Genomic DNA, 20,953 nt, shown 5'->3' with positions numbered 1-20,953 from the left:
ATTTGTTGCAAGCGAAGCCTGATTGAATTCAATATCAGAATAATCTTATGAGAACATATCTTGTTGAAGCTAAATGTGTTAAATATGCAGAGTTGGGGGAGTAGAAACATATTATCTCCATTTGGATCATTACAAGGTAGGAAAATATAGTTCTATTTTTATTGCCAGATTCAGTTATTATGTTGTCTTTGGGCTATTTATTTACTTGTTTATTTTTTTTTATAGAAAATGTTTTAGGGATGACACTGTTTTATCATCATTACTTGTTTATTAGGGATTTATTTATTCAAGAAGAGTTTCTGACTTTCACCACTGGTTTGATGTTTCTAAGGGATGCTTTCATAAAAAAAAAAACCCTGCATTTTCACTTTTAAGATATGAAAATTATAAAAGGACGATTGGTTAATTTAACAATCTTGCCTTTCACATTAACAAAACAAGACTAAAAATGCTAGTTTTAGTTTTTAAATGCGTCAGTGAACATTGAGTTCAATCTGGTTCATATGCATCCCTGGTGAATTTTTTTTTTCAGTCTCCTGCAGGAGGCACTATGACATTAAAAATCTCAGGTAGCCAAATGAGAAAAAGAGAAGGGAATTTTTTTTTAAGAGGACAAGAAAACACTTGCTAATATATTGGTCGATTACAAGTCAAATTCACTACCTGGCGGTAGTCAGTTTCTTTGAACTTGCTTCTACAATTACCCCCCCTAAAAATTACATAACAATATACAACAATTCATTAATATAATACCATATGTGATTAATGGTACTGTTGAATGCATGTATACTTACAAACCAACAACTTAATCACATTACATATTTTGACACCTTTTCTTTTTGCTATCATGCAAAATAGTACCCCAACACAATACAGAAAGACAAGAGTATCTAGAAGAGAAACAGCATACAGTATCACACCATTACACAGGAAATTTTTGGTCCAAGCCTTCAGAAAGCTACTATAACATCTTCCTAGACATGATCAAATTTGTAGCTGTCCAGGTGATGGTTGCTCCATTCATGAAACCAAATTAGGCCTTCACCTGCCATTGAGATTGCTAAACTGAGCAAACATTGCAGTTCCAGAATGGTCATCAATGGAATGCACATCCGATGAAGTATTATTATTCACTTCCGGACGAGCAGGCGCAGCCGGAGCCGGGCGGTCATCAGAAGAAATGGGAGGTGTTGGTGGGGCAGGTGAAGTAGGAACAGCTGCAGTAGGGACTGCTGATGATGACTTAGTCTCATCCTCAGCCTTTCCTTGTGTGAAGGCCTCTTGAAGCTGCAAAGCATACTCCAAGTTCCACAAAACATCTCCCATTGAAGGCCTATCCACACCATGATCTGCCAAACACTTCTCAGCAGCCTCAGCAAACTTCTTCATGGATTCAGGATTGATGCAACCAACTAGGAGAGGGTCAATGATCTTGTCAAGAAGGCCCTTCCTCTTCCATTGCATCGCCCAATCAGCCAAGTTTACTTGTTCGCGGGGCAACTGAGGGTTGATGGCTGGTCTTGCACAGAGTGCCTCAAGCAGAACCACCCCAAATGAGTACACATCAGACTTTTCAGTCAGTTGCTGCCTCCTGAAGTACTCAGGGTCAAGGTAACCAAAGCTACCCTTCACAGCAGTGCTAACATGACCCTGCCCCATTGGTGCATCCTTTGAAAGACCAAAATCAGAAACCTTGGCTGTGAAATTCTCATCAAGCAAGATGTTGGTGGTCTTGACATCGCGGTGAATGATGCCTTGAGCTGTGCCGGTGTGAAGGTAGTGAAGACCGCGAGCTGATCCAATACAGATATCTAGTCTTTGCTTCCATGAGAGAGCAGGTAAGTTCTTTCCATAAAGATGGTCTCTGAAGTGGCCATTAGGCATGTACTCATAAACCAGGATCATCTCATCATTCTCATCACAGTATCCAATCAAGGACACCAAGTGCCTGTGCCTGAGCTTAGACAGCATTTGAATTTCAGTTTGGAACTCTGTGATGCCTTGTTCTGATTGAGGGTTTCCTCTCTTGACTGCCACTTGAGTCCCCTCATCAATCACACCCAAATACACATTGCCAAATCCACCAACACCAATGATGTTCTTGGAGTCAAAGTTCTTGGTTGCTTCCTGAAGTTCCGCGAAGGAGAAGTACCGGCCTAATCCCATCGACGAGGAGAAGAAGTTGCTCTTTCCCATTGAGTTCTTGCTCATGAAGCTTGTGTCACCAGCGTGCAGAGGAAGCAACCATGAGGAGAAGCTGTTCCTCTTTTGCCAGTCCTGAGGCCTCTTGTGCCACTTGATCACCATAGCACCAAGACCCACAAAGGCTCCAAACATCATGGCAAATCCAACGGCTGCCACCGTGCCGCGGTTAGAACCATTAACACTTCTTCCATCAACACCAAATTCTCCATCCAAACTGTTCACAGAGCTGCTCATCTTCAAGACCTCTATGCCATTCACAATGGCATTGGCATTTCCACCATCAGCATTTGCTGGACCAACCTGAACTGTTAGCCCCTCAGACATCAATGTTGCATTCACCACAATGTCTTTGTAATATGGGGTTGACAAGGCACCAGTGATGGCTGATAAATCCAAGTTATTGATTGCCACTTTCCCATTAACATAAACATTAAAGTAGAGTTCATTGAGCCCTTTGCTAACAATGTCACAGAAGTGAAGCCTAACAAGGTAGCTAAAAGAGGTGTCCACATCAAATTTCCATGACACATTGAAATTTGGCTGATTCACACCAGCATCACCCATCTCAGTGGCAGAGGCATACACAGTTTGTGGTGCAATCATGGGAGAAATTGAAGGATTGTCTTGTGGGAACTTAACCGCGGAGGTGGCCACCGAAGCACTCTTGGCCAAGTTCTTGTTTGTGAGGTAAGGTTCATCAGTTTCCCAAGTCCTTCCAAGGGTGTCATTTGATGAGGTGATGAGAGGCCCTCCATTGTTGACCCTGTAAACAGGCTGGAAGCCGTAAGTTGTGAGGCCACTGAACTCGCCAACGGGGAAAAGGCCGGCCCCGGTGTCGAAGATCAGGTTATCAGGAGCTGAGACAACCTCAATGGCATTGATGAATGCAGCTGAGTTCTTGAGGGGAATGAAGGACATGGTGAATTGAGGCTCGGTTGCATTGATGAGGTACTCCTTGAAGATTGGCTTGTCAGTATTGTTGACATTGAAGCTGTGGAGTAGCACATAGGTATCTGTGTAGACAGAAAAACTTGCCTTCTGGAGATCAAAGATGTTGTTCTTGATGGGGTAGAAATAAAGCCGAATCCAATGGAAACCCGGTTGAACCAAATGGAAGGAGTACTTAGCTTCCTGAATGAAGATCCTTGCATTTGAGTATATAGGTGAAGGGAAATTCACATCATTTGCTGAGACTTTGTACTCATCATTGGCTTGCAAGAAGGATCTGGCTTGAGGGTCTGATTTGAATTGTCTTCCATCAGGGAGAGTCACTGTGTTTTCAGCACCACAATCAATGAGGAAATTGTCTTTTGGTTGGAAAGATGCTAAGGGAAGGCCTAGTGAAGGAGAAAACAAGGCCAAGAGAATGACCAGGAGGGTAGCCATCATCAAAGAAGAAGAAGAAGAAGATGATGATGATGATGACTTGAAGGATGATAGAAAAGGTGATGTCAATAAGGTGTTTTTGTTTTTTTCTATCTTCCCCATACCTCCTGGGGGTGAGGATGAGGAGGAGTTTTCAATTTAATTTAGAATGAAAGAGTAGTAACAAAGAAAAGCCTGAAATGGGGTGTCCTTGGATCCCTATAAGGGATTTCTCTCTCTCTAACAGCTTCAATCTTTGAAGGGATGACACTTTGAGTTACCTATAATCAGCCACAGAATGTGGAGGGAGCATTGTGGCTTTGGACAATTCTCGTACGTTGCATGTTGTTTTGTCTTTATTTAGCGTTTGCCAAAGCAGAACAAAACAAACGGTTGGTTTGAACTAGTCAACGATTGTTGCACTAAATTTTGGAGCATGTTCTGATTCTCAATGCCATAGGTATTCACAAAGATAACTAAACTTCTCTATTGTCATTTGGTACATCATCATCAACAATTATAATAACAGTAATAGAAAAGCCTGTTTTTAGTATCCGGGGTTAGTTAAATTAAGGAAAATGTTTGTTGCATATCCAATATGCATGTTATTCAACACCCAGAGAAGAAAAAAATATAAGCAGATTTATAATGTGATAAAAAAAGAGAAATAAAAAATAAAAGATTTTTATAAGATGTATAAAATTATAAGTGATTAATGTACCACTAACTACTCTTAAATTAAATCAAACACCATCATTATATATATCAAATTTCACATTTGTTCATAGCTTATTTAATAGTAGACATTTTTTTAGCTGGAAACAAAATATTTTCATAGCAAAAAATCATGAGACTAATCTCCTGATGTAAAAATATGTTACCTCTCTCTCCATCTTTTTTGTGCCCTGGAGCATTAGTGTGTACTACTATAGAAAAAAAAATTACATCAATAATTTTTTTCTTTCTAAATCAATTTTAGGAGAAATACCGCAGAGTCAATAAATATATACCAAAGTAGATTATTTCTATATCAGCTCCAGAATCAATATAAAACCTCTAACATTTTATAACTAATTTGACTAACTTGACAAAGAAAAATTTTCTTTTTACATTAATACATTCTCACTAAAGTATAACCAATGTACAGAATCATTTTCTAGATCAATTTTAACTACAACCAATATTAAAAATCTGTTTATTAAAATAATATCTACATTACATTTTTCAAAGATTTAAATATATTTTTTACATGTAAAATAAGTCATTTTGATTTACTATATGAACTACAAAGTTTTTAATTTTAGTATTTATATTTGATTTTAATATGTACGGGTTAATCATGATTTGTAAACTGTTTGACAGATTTGACAAACCATTTAACGCAAATCAAAGCAATGATAGGTTACTTTGAAACGTATAGCTAGAAAACCAATGATGAACTTGAATAAAAACTTCATAATATAGTATTCTGAATAAATGAAATTGAAACAGGAATTAATTTGATTCTAATCCGTTTAAAAAAAATGATGAGGAAGCAAAATTCATTGCCAAAATCCGTTACCGATTTCAATTAATTTTGATGAAATTTTTATGGCGAATAATATGGAGATTTTGACACAAAATTCATAACATTAATCGGCTTTTATGCCGGAAATTTTGTTGGAGATCTATAGTTAATTGGATTTAATGCTGAGAGTTTTTCTTGGAGAAGATCCTATATATATATATATATATATATATATATATATATATATATATATATATATATATATATATATATATATATATATATATAATGACATAGTGATGTATGCATGTATTCTAACAACAAAAATTAATATTGATTACAATTATAAGATAATACTATTCCAACAATACTTCCTTTCTAGTAAGTTTTTTTTTTCTCTTTATATATCTTTCTAAATAAATTAATATTTTCATTGATAATCTACAGTTTTTAGAGTTGTTCAATTACGAAAATAACTATGATAAATTTATATCATAACTATCTTAAGATTTATAATAACAGATATTTTTTTATTATATATCAGTATAAAATTCTTATTGATCATACAGCGAAATTAAACTCATATATCTTACATTTCTTTCTTTTTACTCTATTGAGAAAGGTGTTTCTTGAAAATTTTGTGAGAATAACGTTTCTCTTATTGATATATATATACATGCTCGAAACTCTCAAAAACCAACTATGCCATGACATACAAAAAAACATAACAAATAAACAAAGCTTCAATTCGTGAATATATATTAATATTCACTGCTGATTTATTGGAATTTTTCTTTAATCTTGTCTATGATACTCTTCTTCTCATGCTCAGTGGTTGGGTGGTGATTAGCATCACTAGTATCTGTTGTAGAAGTAGAAGCAGCAATTGTGGTGTGTTTATTCTCCTTCACTACTCCTTCTCCAGCTGGTAACTTTTCTTCTATGTTATCCTTCAGTCCCTTCCTGATCCTCTCTCCATGCCCTTCATCCTCAGACTATATATCAATTGAACCAAAACCGAGTAAGATATATACATCATTTAAGCTACATACTGTTAAATTCTATTTTGTGTATATGTATAATGCAATTGTGGCGTTTAGACTAGAAAAGAACATAGTAAAGCAAATCGTGTGCATTTTTTAAGGCTCTTATATCTAAATAACTATAAGTTTGAGAAATAAATTTTTTTGTCGAAACATTTGAATTTAATAAATTAATTACTTTATAAGTTAATCAAATATGTTAACCAGATAATTCATTTCATATTAAAAATTGATGATAACACTATCTTTTAATTATATCTTCTTTAGCTATTTTTAAATGTTGTAATGATTTATTAGAAATATAAAATATAAATCATATTATACGATGTTAAAAAAACATTTAATATACATGACGCAGTATTAAATTTCTTAACTTGTGAAAAATTTTAAAACCTAAGACACCGAAACTGAATAAATATAAAACTAAACAAAAGTATTTTTTTATTGAATAGAAAAAAAATGTTGAGGTAAACTAAATTTGAAACTTTAGATTGGATTACATCATTTTTAAGTTTCTTTTAGAGAAATCATATTTAAGTTTTGAATCACACTTGCATGATAAATAATTGGGAAAATCAAAGACTTCACTTTTTAGAAAAATCAAACACAAACGCCCCTAGTGTTGATATATAGATGAAACAAAATTAGTAGAAACATGTCCACCAATTGGGGTAATTAAGATTATTAAAGTTAATTAATAATTTTAAATTAAAAACTTAGATATAAGTGCATTAAATATTCAAAAAAAAAATACTTTACAACTTGTACTGATATTATGTCTCTAATAAATAGTGACTAAAAGTGTTATAATTAATGAAAAGAATAATTAATTAAGTAACAATGAGGATACATACCGAGCTTGAACTCTTGGAGTGAGGAAGCTCTTGTGGGGTGTCATTCTGAAGCATAGATTTGTGTGCATTGGTTGCCACAGCCGTGAGGTGCACCGGGTTGCCTTTCTCGTCCGTTAACCAAACCGGATTCCCATATGCATCTGTTAGTTCAACTGGGTTCCCATGCTCGTCACGAAGTTCAACTTGTGCCATCTTCAAACTTAGGTTAAGTTATATTATTGCATGACCTTATTATATATATATATATATATAGCATGTTGGACCAGTTTAATTTAATTCTCTTTCATTAAGAAATATACCTAATTAAGTCTTCCCTGGGCGGTGGCCGGAGACTTGCATGCAGCTATACACGTGCCTTAAGAATAATGCATAGAGAGACTTATTGACACTTGTAACTGTGTGAGAGAATTCAAGCCATGTGTCACCTCGTTCGGCCAATAATGAGGTGATTTATGACGTTTTTGCTGAATTAAGAACATATAATACTATATTTTAAAAGTTATTTTTCAAATTCGTCTGAATTATAAACACATGTCGGTATGAACATATTTCGTAACATATTATTCTGTTTGGCTAAAATATTAATGTAATTTTTTGTCACTTATATAAATTTTTGGTTTCAATTTAATTTTTAATTTAAACATTTTTATTTTATTAAATAAAATCTCTTTTAAATTAAATTTTTTTTATTAGTTAATTTAATGATACGTGATAAAATTTTCAATATACTCATTCACCCAATATTTTAGGTGAACAGGTGAAAGAAAGAAAGAGAAATGGAGGAGTGTCATAAAATGCATTGAAAAATTGGTTCCATTAAAATCAACTTGTGTTGTCATTTTTAAAAATATTAACATTAAACTATTAATTTTCAATTTAAAAATAAAAATATCAAATGTTATCATGTTATTAAATGCAGATATAAATATATGACATATTTTACTATAATGGATAAATATATGAAACACACACAATCAGCTTCTACAAACATGAAGTTCGAGTTATCACATACGCAATCATGTGTGTCACACACAAGAATAAAGTTATAAAAAATAAGTATATTGAAATAACATAAAATTTAATAATTAAAACATAATCAAATATCATCATGTATAAAACATAACATTTGAAAATTATATATAAAGCATAATTCTTAGAATTCACATAACAAAACATCTCATAATAATTATCAGTTCATCAATTATCATATCAAGATTCAATTATTATACATCATTGTCATCATCAGTCCATGAATCATTAATATCATGATTCAACCATCAAAATCAACTTCATCTTCAATCCATAAATCATTGACATCAAAGACAAACTTGATTCCATGAAGATTTTCTCCACATGAACAATTAACACAAGTGCATCCCTTAACATAGTCACTTTTTTTACCATTAACGAAGACTCGGATTCAATCTCGAGGATTTGTGGTTTAATAAAAAATATGAATGTGAATAGTGGCTTACCTCGGTAAAGTATGCATTAACCTTAATCTCTCTACAAGTTCGTCTACTCATATATTTTATAAGCCCCTTTGGTGTTTGTCACCACGAAAACATCCAACACTAGGTTGAGGGCCCATCAAACACCCACAACGTATGTGCCTACTCACAACCTACAACTACACTTAGATTCCTTGAGGCTTTGATATCTCAAGGATCCAAGTTTCACCATCAACAAAAATCTATCTCATATGTACTAAAAGAATCACTAAACCTCATGAGAAGTAATTCTCAACACTCCAACACGTCATTCAAAGTTAAAACATACAGGTGATACTTGGAAATATAGTGAGATATCTCACTAGGTGAGACCTCAAGTCGCTTTAGAGAGGCGGAGTTAAAACCTTCCTAAAAAGATCACAACTAATCCTTCCAACACATATGGATGGTTATAAGGCAAGATTATGATCCATTATCATCATCTTATCAACATTAACATATTCACCTCATCAAACAATATTCATATCTTCATCAAGAAATCAGCCAACACAACTCAAGACATTCATCAATTAACATAATTATCTCATCATCAATTCACCAAAAAAATAATTATTTCATCATTAATATAATATTCTCAACAATAAGATCATAGACCAATCAAATCATTATAAATATGCATCACTCTACCATCATAACAACTTTTCACTTCATGTTTAAGATTATCAAAACATCTCAAAAGTTTTGGGTTACTAACTTCTTCATTTCCTATTATGTTTCTTTGACCTTAATGACATATAAACATGATAATTAAAGTTATATTGACTCAATGAAGTTGATTTTTGTCTCTTTGAAAGCTAAGAAGATTATCTACAACTTTTATGTTTACCCCAAAACCTAATTTGAAGCATATTATGCCTAAAATTACAATCTATATTAAACTTTTACTTATTATCGACAACTTAATATTTGTTCACAAATTTGATCATTTTTAGCATTATACACAATATTTTTTAGTGAGATCAAAGTTATTGCTAGCTAACATTCAGGGATATAACTTTCATGAAGATTAATTTTCTAAATTTGATCATCTAAATCACCTATAAGGTCACACAAATTATTAATATATTAATAAATACTCATACTTGTATGTAATTAAATATTTTTTTACTTACTGTGTACCCACAAAATATATCAATTAATGAGTATTTTAATATAAAAATATATCAATTAATATTTTTTTAATGATTGTATACTAATCTTAAACATCTATTTATTAGGAAAGGAGGGAAGTTGAAAAGAAAAATGAATTTTGTTGCCCTCCTTCCTCGATGTAAAATCATGTAACTATGGCTATTTAATGAATGACTCTTACCATGTGATAGCAAGTCAGACTTTAAAATTCTATACGTAAAAGATACGATGAATCATCTTCGTGTGAGTCAACATATTCATTTTATATGGCCCAATAATTATTAGTAAGGAGGATTTATTAATAAATGCTATCTCTAAGTGATGTCAAGTCATGATTCATGAGGGCATATTAACAGAAGTTAATGGAGATTATAAATTATTAGCTAATATTCTTAAGGTATGGGTTAAAATTTTTAAAAAAATATTAACTTTTTTTTTTATAAAAGAACAAATTTTTTTTATAAAATATCCTTAAAATACTGATTAACATTCTGATAAACAAAACACTAATTGAAACGTACACGCAAGTCTTTATAATCACGAGTAACATGAGTGTACGTGTATTTTTTTACTTTTTAAGATTTTTTGTGATGTGATTCAACGTGCAGTCAACAAGCAACAAAAAGGGGATGCGTGCAACCATGTTTATAAAAGCTTATTATTTAATCTTGCTACCAACACGACCAGAAAGGCAAAAGCATTGATTTGACATAAGGTTCTTGTTAAACTATTTTTTTCACTAAAAAAACAACTATGAAAAATGATGGGTGTATAACAAATGTTGAGATAAAAATATAGAGAAATGATGAGATGAGATGTTATCGAGTCTTGATCAGATCGGGATGAGTTCTCACCAAAATTGACCATATCAAAATCTTGAGCTAGACATGGACATAAATTAATACATCCCAACCAGTCTAAACAGATGTAATAAGCATAAGTAATCTGATATACTAAAAAGAAGAATCAAGTAGAAAGAAATGATAGACATTAATAGAATGTTTTAAGTGATAGATGTTCATTTATCATTGCTTATCAACAAATTTGTGTCAATCAAACTATTGGTATTGCCTAACAATCTGTGAAGACCATAGCCCAACACCAGAAACTCCCTAGGGCTTATGGCACTTATACTACATTACATATCTGTAGAACAAGGGACAACAGAACATCTTTTGGATATATGAATGAATTATATCCAAATGCAATAAACTAAATCAATCTGTACAAAATAACAAAACCCTTGGTCTCTAAAGACTATCTTTGTCTTCCTATATTCATCTTCTGTATCTTTTCACTTCTCTTCTTTACAGAGTAATTCCAGCTTCTAAACCTTTAGAAATCATGTACCAGTGTATACAGATCATAAATCAAAGCTTGATGACATCTTGCCCTTTCCTCAGTCATTTTATCTGAGGTTGCAGAGAAGTTCAACAACGGAACCTGCTTTAAAGAAGGAAAAACAAACGAAAATTAAGTCCAAAATAACGGCTCAATTTTTCAAACATTTGAAATTTGGAGTTAAATTTTGTTGCATTGTACCAAGAAATCAAATCCAAACAAATCTGGATGTAAACCATTTCGAAAACCAAATCAGCAATATAACCAGCAAAGGGAACATGGTTTGGTAATACATATATGTGAAAAAAAATGTAATATAAATATACATATTTATACATATAAATAAAATCAGGAGAAAATATATAAATATTTTCATATAAATAAATAAAATCATAGAAAAGAATATTGAAAAATGTTTTTAACATAATTTAAATTGTTTTGTAACATATACAAAAAGTATGAAACTAAATATACAGTATTGACATCTTTCTCTAACCTATGCTAGTCCGACATAAAATAACTAAAATGAAAGAGGTAAAGTTTCTCATCCTATGCAAAATCGCACATCCAATATAAAGGGTGAAAAGATAAAACTTGTAGATATAAATTGGAGCCAAACCATTCTTGAATCACATACTCCTACTTTTCCCACGTAGGACAAATTAATAGAAGAAAGTCTGAGTTTTAAATATAAATCAATTAGAATTAGAAACCAATGAAGACGAATGCTATTGATAAACTGGATTACTGGAGAATGAAGAAAATGGACCTTACCAGTCAACTACCTCAAAGAAGCTTATTCCTTGTGAGATTTTGCCCAAAAGAAGCCCTTCTTCCGGGTTGGCTGATTATCCAGCATGGATTTGGTACTCCTTGAGCCAAATGAGAAGTGCCTCCTCAGAAAAGGTTTCCCATTAGATTTTCTCCCACTGGAACAAGAATTGATTCTAGGACCTTTACCATGATGCCCTTTTTCTCTAAAATGTTCGTATAAAACAGAATCATCAATATCACTTGATTTCTTATTTTTAGCTTTCAAATCCATTTCAGCTTTCAGAGCTTTTTCAGACAACTTAAGTGTATATTTCTCACCAAAAGTGCAAACTGGGCAAGATGGATCATACTTGTTGACTTCAGATGTCAAACTCTCCAAGCATTCAGCATGATAAACGTGTCCACAGATAAGGACAGAAACTACAGAAAGGTCATTACTTGCAATTATCTTTTGGGTTCCCCAAGAAGATTTCTCAGTTAAAAGTTTTGAGCAAACACCACATGTTTGCAAATCAACTGGAGAATTTGAAAACCGACTACTGGATCTAACCGGCCTTTCACAATTAAAACCAAACGACTCACTGTCAAATGACCAACTTTCTTTTAGGGAAGTGTTTGTCAGCTCAGAAAAGCCAGGCCTAAACCAATTATCCGAAGATCCACCCTGGGAATGTGTACCAGATTCATTGCTCCATGAAGGAAACACTGGCCTCTCTTCAGATACATAAAAGTTGCTAGGTGTCTTAAATCCCAATATTAGGCTATCAGAAACTTGCCGTGATAATTGCAGTCCTGGGGAATGGCAGGGCCACCTTGATGGTGTTGAGCTGGATGGAAGTGGGTGACTTTGGGATTGCAGAGGAGATACTGACAAAGAAGTAGAAGGCAATGAATGTGGAAGTTTTGCGGGATATGGACATGATAAAGTTGATGATTCAGCCAATTCCTTCACCTACAGAGTGATTCACAAGTAGGAAGTGTGTCAAAGAAACCAGATATAAACTACTAATAAAAACATAAAGTAACAACAGATTCCTTTATTATTACAACCTCACCTGTTCTATGCTCACCTTTATGGAGACATTCCTTGAAATAGTTTGATCTGAGATAAACATAACCAAACATGTCAGATCTATAAATCATCCAGTTGAGCAAATAATAATTTACCAATGGACTAATTAAAACAGGGTTACAACATATTTTTTAGGGCAGGAGCAACCCAAATAAACCATCTTAACAGTACATAGTTATAGCCTAGCCTCATGTAGACACAAGTGTCCACAAGCTTTTTATTTTTATTTCAAAAAAGGTTCCACTACAGAATATTTTCTTAATCCACGGCTGTGTAAGAGGGAATTTTTCATGATCGTGGCTTACAAAATTTTCTGTTCCATTATGTTAACCATGTACTGGACAGTGGACTGTGATGAACAAGATAGAAATTTATTAACCTATCCATTTGTGCACAATTTACACAAACACATGTATTAGATTATCAAACATCAACAATCAGTCAAAAAAATCATAATCTATTCGAACAAAGAGATAAGTCTATGCTTTTCATCCTCGGCCATATCAAGTGTGCAACACATCCTTTTGGCAACAAGAAAGACCATCCCACATGAAATTAAGTCTGTCTAAGAAAATCTGATAACTTAATCACAATGCATGAAACTAAATTGCTCTCATTCAGTTCATAAAAAAAAAATATATTGCTCTCATTCATATTTCATTTTATGCTCTTCTGCTAACTGTCACCTACAACACCTGTCTCTGAAAAAGGAAAAAGGACAATCTAACTTATATAGTACAGACTCTCAAAAACTGGTATCCTAATCACACAAGCTGAATTTAAATTGTTCTCAAGCATGTTTCAGTATATGCTTCTTCTACTAACTGAGAAACTGTCACACGCCAACAACCCAAATTAAAAGTTCTCCATTTCTAAATAAATTGAATGATGCTTTACAACTCACCATCTTCATTTTCCAATCATTTTTGCTTTGTTTTGTGCATAGTAACAGTCGTATAACCAACATTGATTTATGCTGTGAAGTTTCCTACTACTAACTGTTCATTTATTTTATTTTATTTTATTGTCCTATCATGTCAAAAATGGTTAATCTAAATCCTCTACATTTGTTTGTGTGATGGTATGGTATAAAAAGCTAAATCTGTTCTGTTTATGGAATTAACATTTTAACCATATTTAGTGTTAATTCTCAATATTTTCTTGTGTCTGGCAGTTTATGAGAAAGAAACATAAGTGAGAATACATCACCATGTTTTCAACTTTAATGTACAGCAATGACTATTTTTTATCTTCCACATAGACTTGGGATTTGTGTGATTAAGCTACCTTCTATTTAATAGGGTTCCCATTTACCTCATCAAATAATAAATGGTGAGAGAATGAAATGACTAATAAAAACTCCAACTCAAGTGGGTGCATGAATTATGATTAAAACCAGAGAGTTGATTTGATGAAAATTACCAGAAGATGAATTTATCACATTTCTAGCAGTTCCTTCAGAGATTGGAGATTTTTGCAATCTATTCCTTTCAATTTGATAATTCTGCAACGGGCCTCCATCCTCTGATACATATGAGGATTCATTTTTATTCTCCAATCCATTATTCCCACTAATATCGTTAGAAAACCAAGTTACAGCAGTATCTTCACCAGCCACACGCCCTCGATGATCCCACCGGAAGTTCCATGTCGGAGAATGTCGAATATTCCGATGCAAGATTTCACTGGGTGATGCACTTTGTATGGTTTTATCTTTGGCAGCAACACAACAAACAGCACCCATTCTGATGTAGACAACAATATTCAGCTTCTTACATCAACAAAACCACACCAATAGCACCCTCATCAACCAGGACTGGAGAACACAGCTCTATCCCTATAACAACAGAAGAAAAAACTGTATCACCAATTGCAATGATCCATAAGGTGACAGTCAAACAAATAATCCGAAAAAAAAGGAAATCACAATCGTCACTCAACCAGTGTTCTTGCTTTGAGTAAAACATAATTCCAAATTGAAATACTGGACAGAAAGTCAAGATAAAATAAAAAAGAGCACAGTAACAAAAGATATGGACAAAAAAGTCGAGGAAAATAATTGCAGAGATATTAGTAAATAGTTCATCTAATGATCCAAAATCCTCATAACTTCCTTTTTCTGAAATATGTTATTTTTCTGTAATCTGTATATAATGGCAAAAACTCCAGCAAAAAATCTGGTGAAAACTCCGGCAAAAGGAAACCCTGTATTTTGTCATCAAAATCTGTAAAAAAGAAACTCATACCAAATGTTTCATCCAAATCTTAAGCCAAACCGACTCTAACTTATAAAATAACTATAAAAGCAATCAAAATCAAACATAGCATTAGTAGTGGAATTAACACCATACAAAAGAGTTCATTCAGCACAGACATAACATAACAGTGTCTACGTAACACCACACTCACCTTACTTAATGGTGTTACCAACCTCAAATCACCAGAAAAAGAAAACTCCCCTAAGAACACAAAACAGCATGAACCAAACATAAACAATTAAAAAACAATAAAATAAAATAGAGTTCCGTATACGATCCAATCAAACACCCCAAATATAGAAAAAACAACAGCTCAACACTCACTCCCACACACTCAAAAAGTCAGAACGATCCGAAATCAATGCAGAAAACCTTGAATTCACAGTCAAAACTCAAAAAACACCAAATTCCCATAACGGTTACAACAATTATCGCATTAATTATATTAAATAATAAAAATAATACAATATTTAAATTATATATATAAATTAATAATTCACAGTCAAAACTAAAAAAATATAAAAACAAATATTGCATTAATTAAACAAAATAATACCGTAAATATAAAAACAAGAATTCACATTCAAAGCTCAAAAAACACCAAATTGCAATAACACTAACAACAAATAATGTATTAATTAGAAGAAATAATAAAAAATTGATGCCATATATATAATGAATGTTTCGAAGAGAAAGAGAGAGGGAGAGAATATGAGAGAGCGATTACATTAACGGGAGCAAGATGCAGATAGGAGCATCTCTTTGAAATGGAATTTCTAGAGAGAGAAGGAGAGGAAGGAAGGACTATATGGACTAAGGAGTGAAGAGAAAGGAAGAGAAGAAGAGGAATGGGAGCGGCGGCGTTCGAGGGGCTGCGTCACTGACTTTGCCTTTTCTTAGGGTTGCCGTTGCATGTAACGGCGTTAGGTGATTACGTCGTTTACTTTCTCAGAGTTTTATTTCATTATTATTATGCCACGGTAGATTGAACTACTTTTCGGTATTATTTTATTTTTTATTTTCAAAATAATGGTTCTATTTTTTTAAAATATGTACTTTTATTTATTTTTAAAATATTATTTGTTAAATTGGAAAAATATAAAAAATTAATTAAAGATTAGATAAATATAAAAAATAAAAAGGCTAGTTCAAAAAGGTTTGATGTACCATTTTTTTTTTTATCAATTCTCACTTGTTCTTGACTAGTTCAACCACTTACCATTGATTCTAAATTGCTTCAATTTTGTTGCAGTTAGCACGTCAGTCCTCAAATCGATTCTCGGTTAAACTAATTAGACCAATTTTAAAAATAATGGTTCTACTTTTTATTATTTAAGTGATTTTTAAAATATTTTATGCAAATAATGTTTATTTATACGGTAATTACGTTTTTTAGGTGTTTATATTATGTTAAGGTGATTGTCTTTGTTGCAATAATTATGTTTTGATGAGGTAAATGTACTATCATTGAGATGTAAATGAATTATTGATGAGATGATGGTGTGTGATGTGATTTTGGTGTTTGGAAACTATTCACCCTCTCTCTCTCTATATATATTAAAAGGAGTTAGTTGTGTTATTTTGGAAAGATTTTGACTTCAATCCACTAAACTGACCTAGGAGGAGTCTGAGTTGATGGGATATCTTTTCAAGTATTCATTCTTATATTTTTAACTTTAAATGGCATGTCAAAGTGATGAAATTGCTTTCCAAAAGGCTTTTTTGACCTTTTTAGTATATATGGGATGAATTGTTGTTGATGAAACTTAGATACTTAAAACAAACTATAAGTGAAATGGTGGGTACATAAGTTCTATATCTCAAATCTTAAAAAATTCAAGTTTAATTGTTGTTTGGAAATAAGTATGCAAGATGAGTATAACTATCTACCCTTGCTACATCACACTTTTCAACAAAATGACTAAATTTATATTAATCTAATTAAAACTCTTAATAATTTGTTTATGAAAATACGTGTAATTATTTTTTTAGACCTTTTCCTTCTTTTGACATCTTCCACCACCTCATTAGGTACAAGTACACTATGTAAAAGTTGTCTCCCATCAAGAAAAATACTTTAACAATTATCAATCACCTTTTCTAATACCTTTCTCATTCTATTAGCTAATAATTTTACCAAAATTTTGTACATACAACCTTATCAATAAAATAGGTCTAAATTGGCCTAAACTTTGAGGATTATCACATTTGACAATGAGAGCTATAAAAGAAGAATTGATACCTCTAAGAAGCACACCATTTTCAGGAAAATTCCTTCAAGAGTCAAAGGTCTTCCTTCAACATCCCCAAAACTCCTTCATGAATAAGAAATGAAAGTTTTGGGACACTTAGAACTTTCACAATCCCAAATGGCCATCTTGACTTCTTCCTCCTCAAAATCTTCTTGAAGCATAAAGTTGTTTTGATTGGATCCATCAAATTTTGGCTTATCATATTCTTCTTCCATGAATCTATTTCCAAAGTATCTTTTAGCCTTCTTTTTCACCCTACCCGGATCCTCCACCCATTCCCCCTCTACATGCAATCCCTTTAACACATTTTTTCTTCTCCTCCAATTTATGATCGAATGTAGGTATGCAATCTCCTTTTTTTACCCATCTTACTCTAATCTTTTCAATTAGCAATGACTCATTAAATTTTGTCTCTCCAAAAATCTTCTTACAATTGTTGTCTTCTTTTTTAAGCTTTCCTCATCCAAATTTCCTTGCTCATCCAACAAGTCTAGCTCATTCAAATCACAAACTATTATCCATGTTCCTAAAATTTGACAAATGTTGTTAAAACTTTTAGTGATATGGGCTATACACAACAAAAACTTCGTACCCTATTGCCCAGAGGTTCTTCGCTATGCGAAGGTATGGGGGAGGGATGTTGTACGCAGCCTTACCCTTGCATATGCAAAGAGGCTGTTTCCGGATTCGAACCCATGACCAACAAATTACCAAGGCACAACTTTACCGCTGCACCAGGGCTCGCCCTCATGGGCTATACACAACATTTCACCAAATGTCACAAAAACATATTAATAACATTTATTCATATATATTTGACGATTTGTTTTTTCAAAAGTTGCTAAAAGTTTTTGACAATATTTTTACTAAGTATTAGATGAAAAAATATTGTTAAAAGTCACAGGTGCAGTAGAACATAAATGCTATTAGATTGACTTAATGGTTAAAAAAAGAATATATGAGAAAGAGGTTGTACATTTTCATAAATCACAAGAGGTATCAATATAAATTGTTTATATGTTAAACAAATATCAACCAATGACTTTGAATTAAAAGCGAAAAATTTTCACAATTAAAAATGTTATTAATGCACTTTCATTTAGAATTTCTAAACTAATTTCTAATAATAAGTTAGATTTTTTTTAACTAATGCTTCTGTTTTCTTATATTTACTGTTTAGGAAACAAAGTTATAAACAAAGAAAAAGAAAAACAACAGTACTTCATTAGTTTAAGTAGAACTAAGTTTAAATTTCTTGAGTCAAAGTTTAGTTTGTTTGTCTTGAATGAAAAAATATAATTAAGAATAAAGACTATTAAAAAATGATTGACAAAATATTTAACAAAAATTAATTATTATCAAAATTGATATATATTTTGCACCACCCTAATGGTGGCCCAAAATAAAATATAATATATACGTTATCTCATTAATTACTTTATTCATAGCTGTACTCTGATGATCAGGATCATATATATCTAAGACAATACCAAGTATATATGTATATGGACTTATACAACAAAACTTGAACTAGTAATATGTAAAACACACGTACATCTTCTAATATCTATATAATTATGCTACTAAGGGTTCCAAACGTGGCCCGGCCCATATTTCTTTTTCTATATTTAACATACTATATTACAAGATTAAGATAACCAGCCGATTATTTATGATACTTTATGCCAATACCAATTTCCCAGCTTCACATAGTGATCGTTACGTTAATTGGGTATGAGCTTGAAAGGAGGCTTTGAAAGAGATGGGGAAGGATCATATCGTCCATAATCTTTTGTGTTAGCCCTAAGAAGCCTCTCGTGGATGGTTCTTACTTCCTCCTTATTCAGTGGCTTCCTTGGTGTTCCCTAGCAAATTGACAAAGCATGAATATAGCAGCTGCGTGTAAACACCGTACCAAATATGTGGAGATGCTAAAGAAATGAAAAATGAAAAAAAAAAAAAAAACATCTTTCCATTTTGATGATGTGAATGTGAGAAAAAATAATTAATTTAATTATTTGAGTTTAACTTTTATACATTATATTATGATTTTTAAGATAATTATTGTATAAATAAATAAATTTATATGATTTATAGTCAGATGTTATGGTAAAAAAAAATTCCATTATTAGTGGTGTATATACTGTTTATTCTATCTAGCTATATGCATGATCATATAATGAAGATTAATTACAGTTTTTTTCATGTTCTTGATCATCTAATACGCTCCACGCACACACACACAAACATACACACATAAGAAAAATAACAAAGAACATTAAATAACTAAGAAGAAAAAGAAGAGGGAAATTATCAAAGGACATGCTGTTTCATGAGATCTTTCAAATAGGGAGGTAATAGATAGGTAGTTCATGAGTTCTGCACCATTTTGTTTGGTACAACTACAAGGTTTCAAGAGAGAGAGAGAGAGGAGGGGGTGTACAGTGTAGTTAGATCAAAAAACAACATGATTTTTTACTAAGTTAAATTAATATATGCTTTTGAAGAGGGGTGCATGAGGATCAGAAGGGGTAACTTTGTTCTTGAAAACTGGTTCATATATGTGAACAAAACTAATCGAGGAAATGCTTAAAGGAAAGTATGAAACTAAATAAATATATCACGATTACTTGGTCATGCATGCATACCTCTTCGATTGCATTCACATCTTTTGCCAAGTTCTTGAAAGAGTTGGATCGTACTCTACCTGCATATTCTTGAACACAAACCAAGGTAAACTTTTTTGTTAATGTCATCTAACAATTTAAAAGCTTATAGTTTTCATATTATATGTGTGTGTGAATGCAGTATACATAATATAATAATAATGAAAAATTAAATTTCAAAGAATAAAGTTGTGTCCAGTTAATCACATGCCATGCACTTAGTCTTAGAGACTTGAAGTAAAAGAAGATACAGAATCACAACCCCAAACCTCTGAATCTCTGATAGATACACATTAAGTTAATTTAATTTCCACATATCAAAGTTAACATGAGCCAAACAATATCATTGTTATTGATGATATTAAACTTAGTATAATACGAAACACTGGGAAACTATTTATATATCGATTTGTGTTCATATTTGCACCCAAATTATTTTATTTTTAGCCATGCTATCTCTGACAACACGTGATGAGTGACCAAAGGCTGGACCTAGAAGACCTAAAAAGACCCACCTGCAAAAGAAGTTGATAAAAGTGATCCAGATATGAGGAGAAAGAGGAGGGTGAACTTCTTGAGAAGCCTGAGAGTACCCATAATGATTTGTGCAACAACTTGATATTTCTACGTTTAAGTGCACAAAAACTATGGTGGTGTTTCCTAACTATATTGCAAGGAACAATAAATTTCCCCACAGAGGAAGCCTTTCGAAGAAAAAACTGAAGTTGACAGTTTTATTTTCTTAGAAACAGCGTTTGCACCCCTTTAGTAAATAAATATTCAAACAGAAAAGAAAAGGTGTATGCAGACCACTTTGCTTTTGTTGTGGGCACTAAGTCTAAGAAGTTAGTGGAGTGACATATATTAATTAGAATAATAGTTGAAATTAGACTTTAGTGGAAATTATTATAGACTCCTATACAAACAATCAAATTTTCTAGCGTACCAAACTTTTACTTGTCACTATACTTTGA

General features: G+C 32.4%; 4 protein-coding genes across 8 annotated transcripts; all 4 read right to left on the bottom strand.

Moving 5' to 3' along the window:
- Window positions 1-597: 597 nt before the first annotated feature.
- Window positions 598-3,830, bottom strand: LOC114379213 (probable receptor-like protein kinase At4g39110). The gene has a single exon (XM_028337818.1). It carries the CDS (start codon window positions 3,691-3,693, stop codon window positions 1,042-1,044), a length of 2,652 nt encoding a protein of 883 aa, XP_028193619.1. The 5' UTR covers window positions 3,694-3,830; the 3' UTR covers window positions 598-1,041.
- A 1,804-nt stretch (window positions 3,831-5,634) lies between these two features.
- LOC114377913 (late embryogenesis abundant protein-like) lies at window positions 5,635-7,201 on the bottom strand. The gene is made up of 2 exons (XM_028336389.1): window positions 6,975-7,201; window positions 5,635-6,072 (listed from the first exon to the last, which is right to left on the bottom strand). Exons 1-2 carry the CDS (start codon window positions 7,164-7,166, stop codon window positions 5,857-5,859), a joined length of 408 nt encoding a protein of 135 aa, XP_028192190.1. The 5' UTR covers window positions 7,167-7,201; the 3' UTR covers window positions 5,635-5,856.
- Window positions 7,202-10,587: 3,386 nt separating this feature from the next.
- On the bottom strand, window positions 10,588-15,992 carry LOC114380075. Of its 4 annotated transcripts, none has more exons than XM_028338998.1 (5): window positions 15,789-15,992; window positions 14,226-14,640; window positions 12,787-12,833; window positions 11,732-12,683; window positions 10,588-11,062 (listed from the first exon to the last, which is right to left on the bottom strand). In XM_028338998.1, the coding sequence occupies exons 2-4, from the start codon at window positions 14,545-14,547 to the stop codon at window positions 11,754-11,756; spliced, it is 1,299 nt and encodes a 432-aa protein (XP_028194799.1). In that variant the 5' UTR covers window positions 14,548-14,640; window positions 15,789-15,992; the 3' UTR covers window positions 10,588-11,062; window positions 11,732-11,753. The 4 variants fall into 4 exon arrangements, with proteins under 4 accessions (XP_028194799.1, XP_028194800.1, XP_028194797.1 ...); XM_028338999.1 differs by having other exon boundaries at window positions 10,601-11,059; window positions 12,802-12,833; XM_028338996.1 differs by having other exon boundaries at window positions 10,601-11,059; window positions 15,789-15,991.
- A 2,772-nt stretch (window positions 15,993-18,764) lies between these two features.
- Window positions 18,765-20,736, bottom strand: LOC114379419 (protein CASPARIAN STRIP INTEGRITY FACTOR 1-like). 2 transcript variants are annotated; one of them, XM_028338069.1, is made up of 3 exons: window positions 20,495-20,736; window positions 19,962-20,029; window positions 18,765-19,178 (listed from the first exon to the last, which is right to left on the bottom strand). In XM_028338069.1, exons 1-3 carry the CDS (start codon window positions 20,574-20,576, stop codon window positions 19,038-19,040), a joined length of 291 nt encoding a protein of 96 aa, XP_028193870.1. In that variant the 5' UTR covers window positions 20,577-20,736; the 3' UTR covers window positions 18,765-19,037. The 2 variants fall into 2 exon arrangements, with proteins under 2 accessions (XP_028193870.1, XP_028193871.1); XM_028338070.1 differs by having other exon boundaries at window positions 19,962-20,020; window positions 20,495-20,732.
- Between the last annotated feature and the right edge of the window lie 217 nt (window positions 20,737-20,953).

The sequence above is a fragment of the Glycine soja genome, chromosome 12 (assembly GCF_004193775.1).
Source record: "Glycine soja cultivar W05 chromosome 12, ASM419377v2, whole genome shotgun sequence".
Classification (NCBI taxonomy): Eukaryota; Viridiplantae; Streptophyta; class Magnoliopsida; order Fabales; family Fabaceae; genus Glycine; species Glycine soja.
This window is presented reverse-complemented; position numbering and strand designations above follow the sequence as displayed.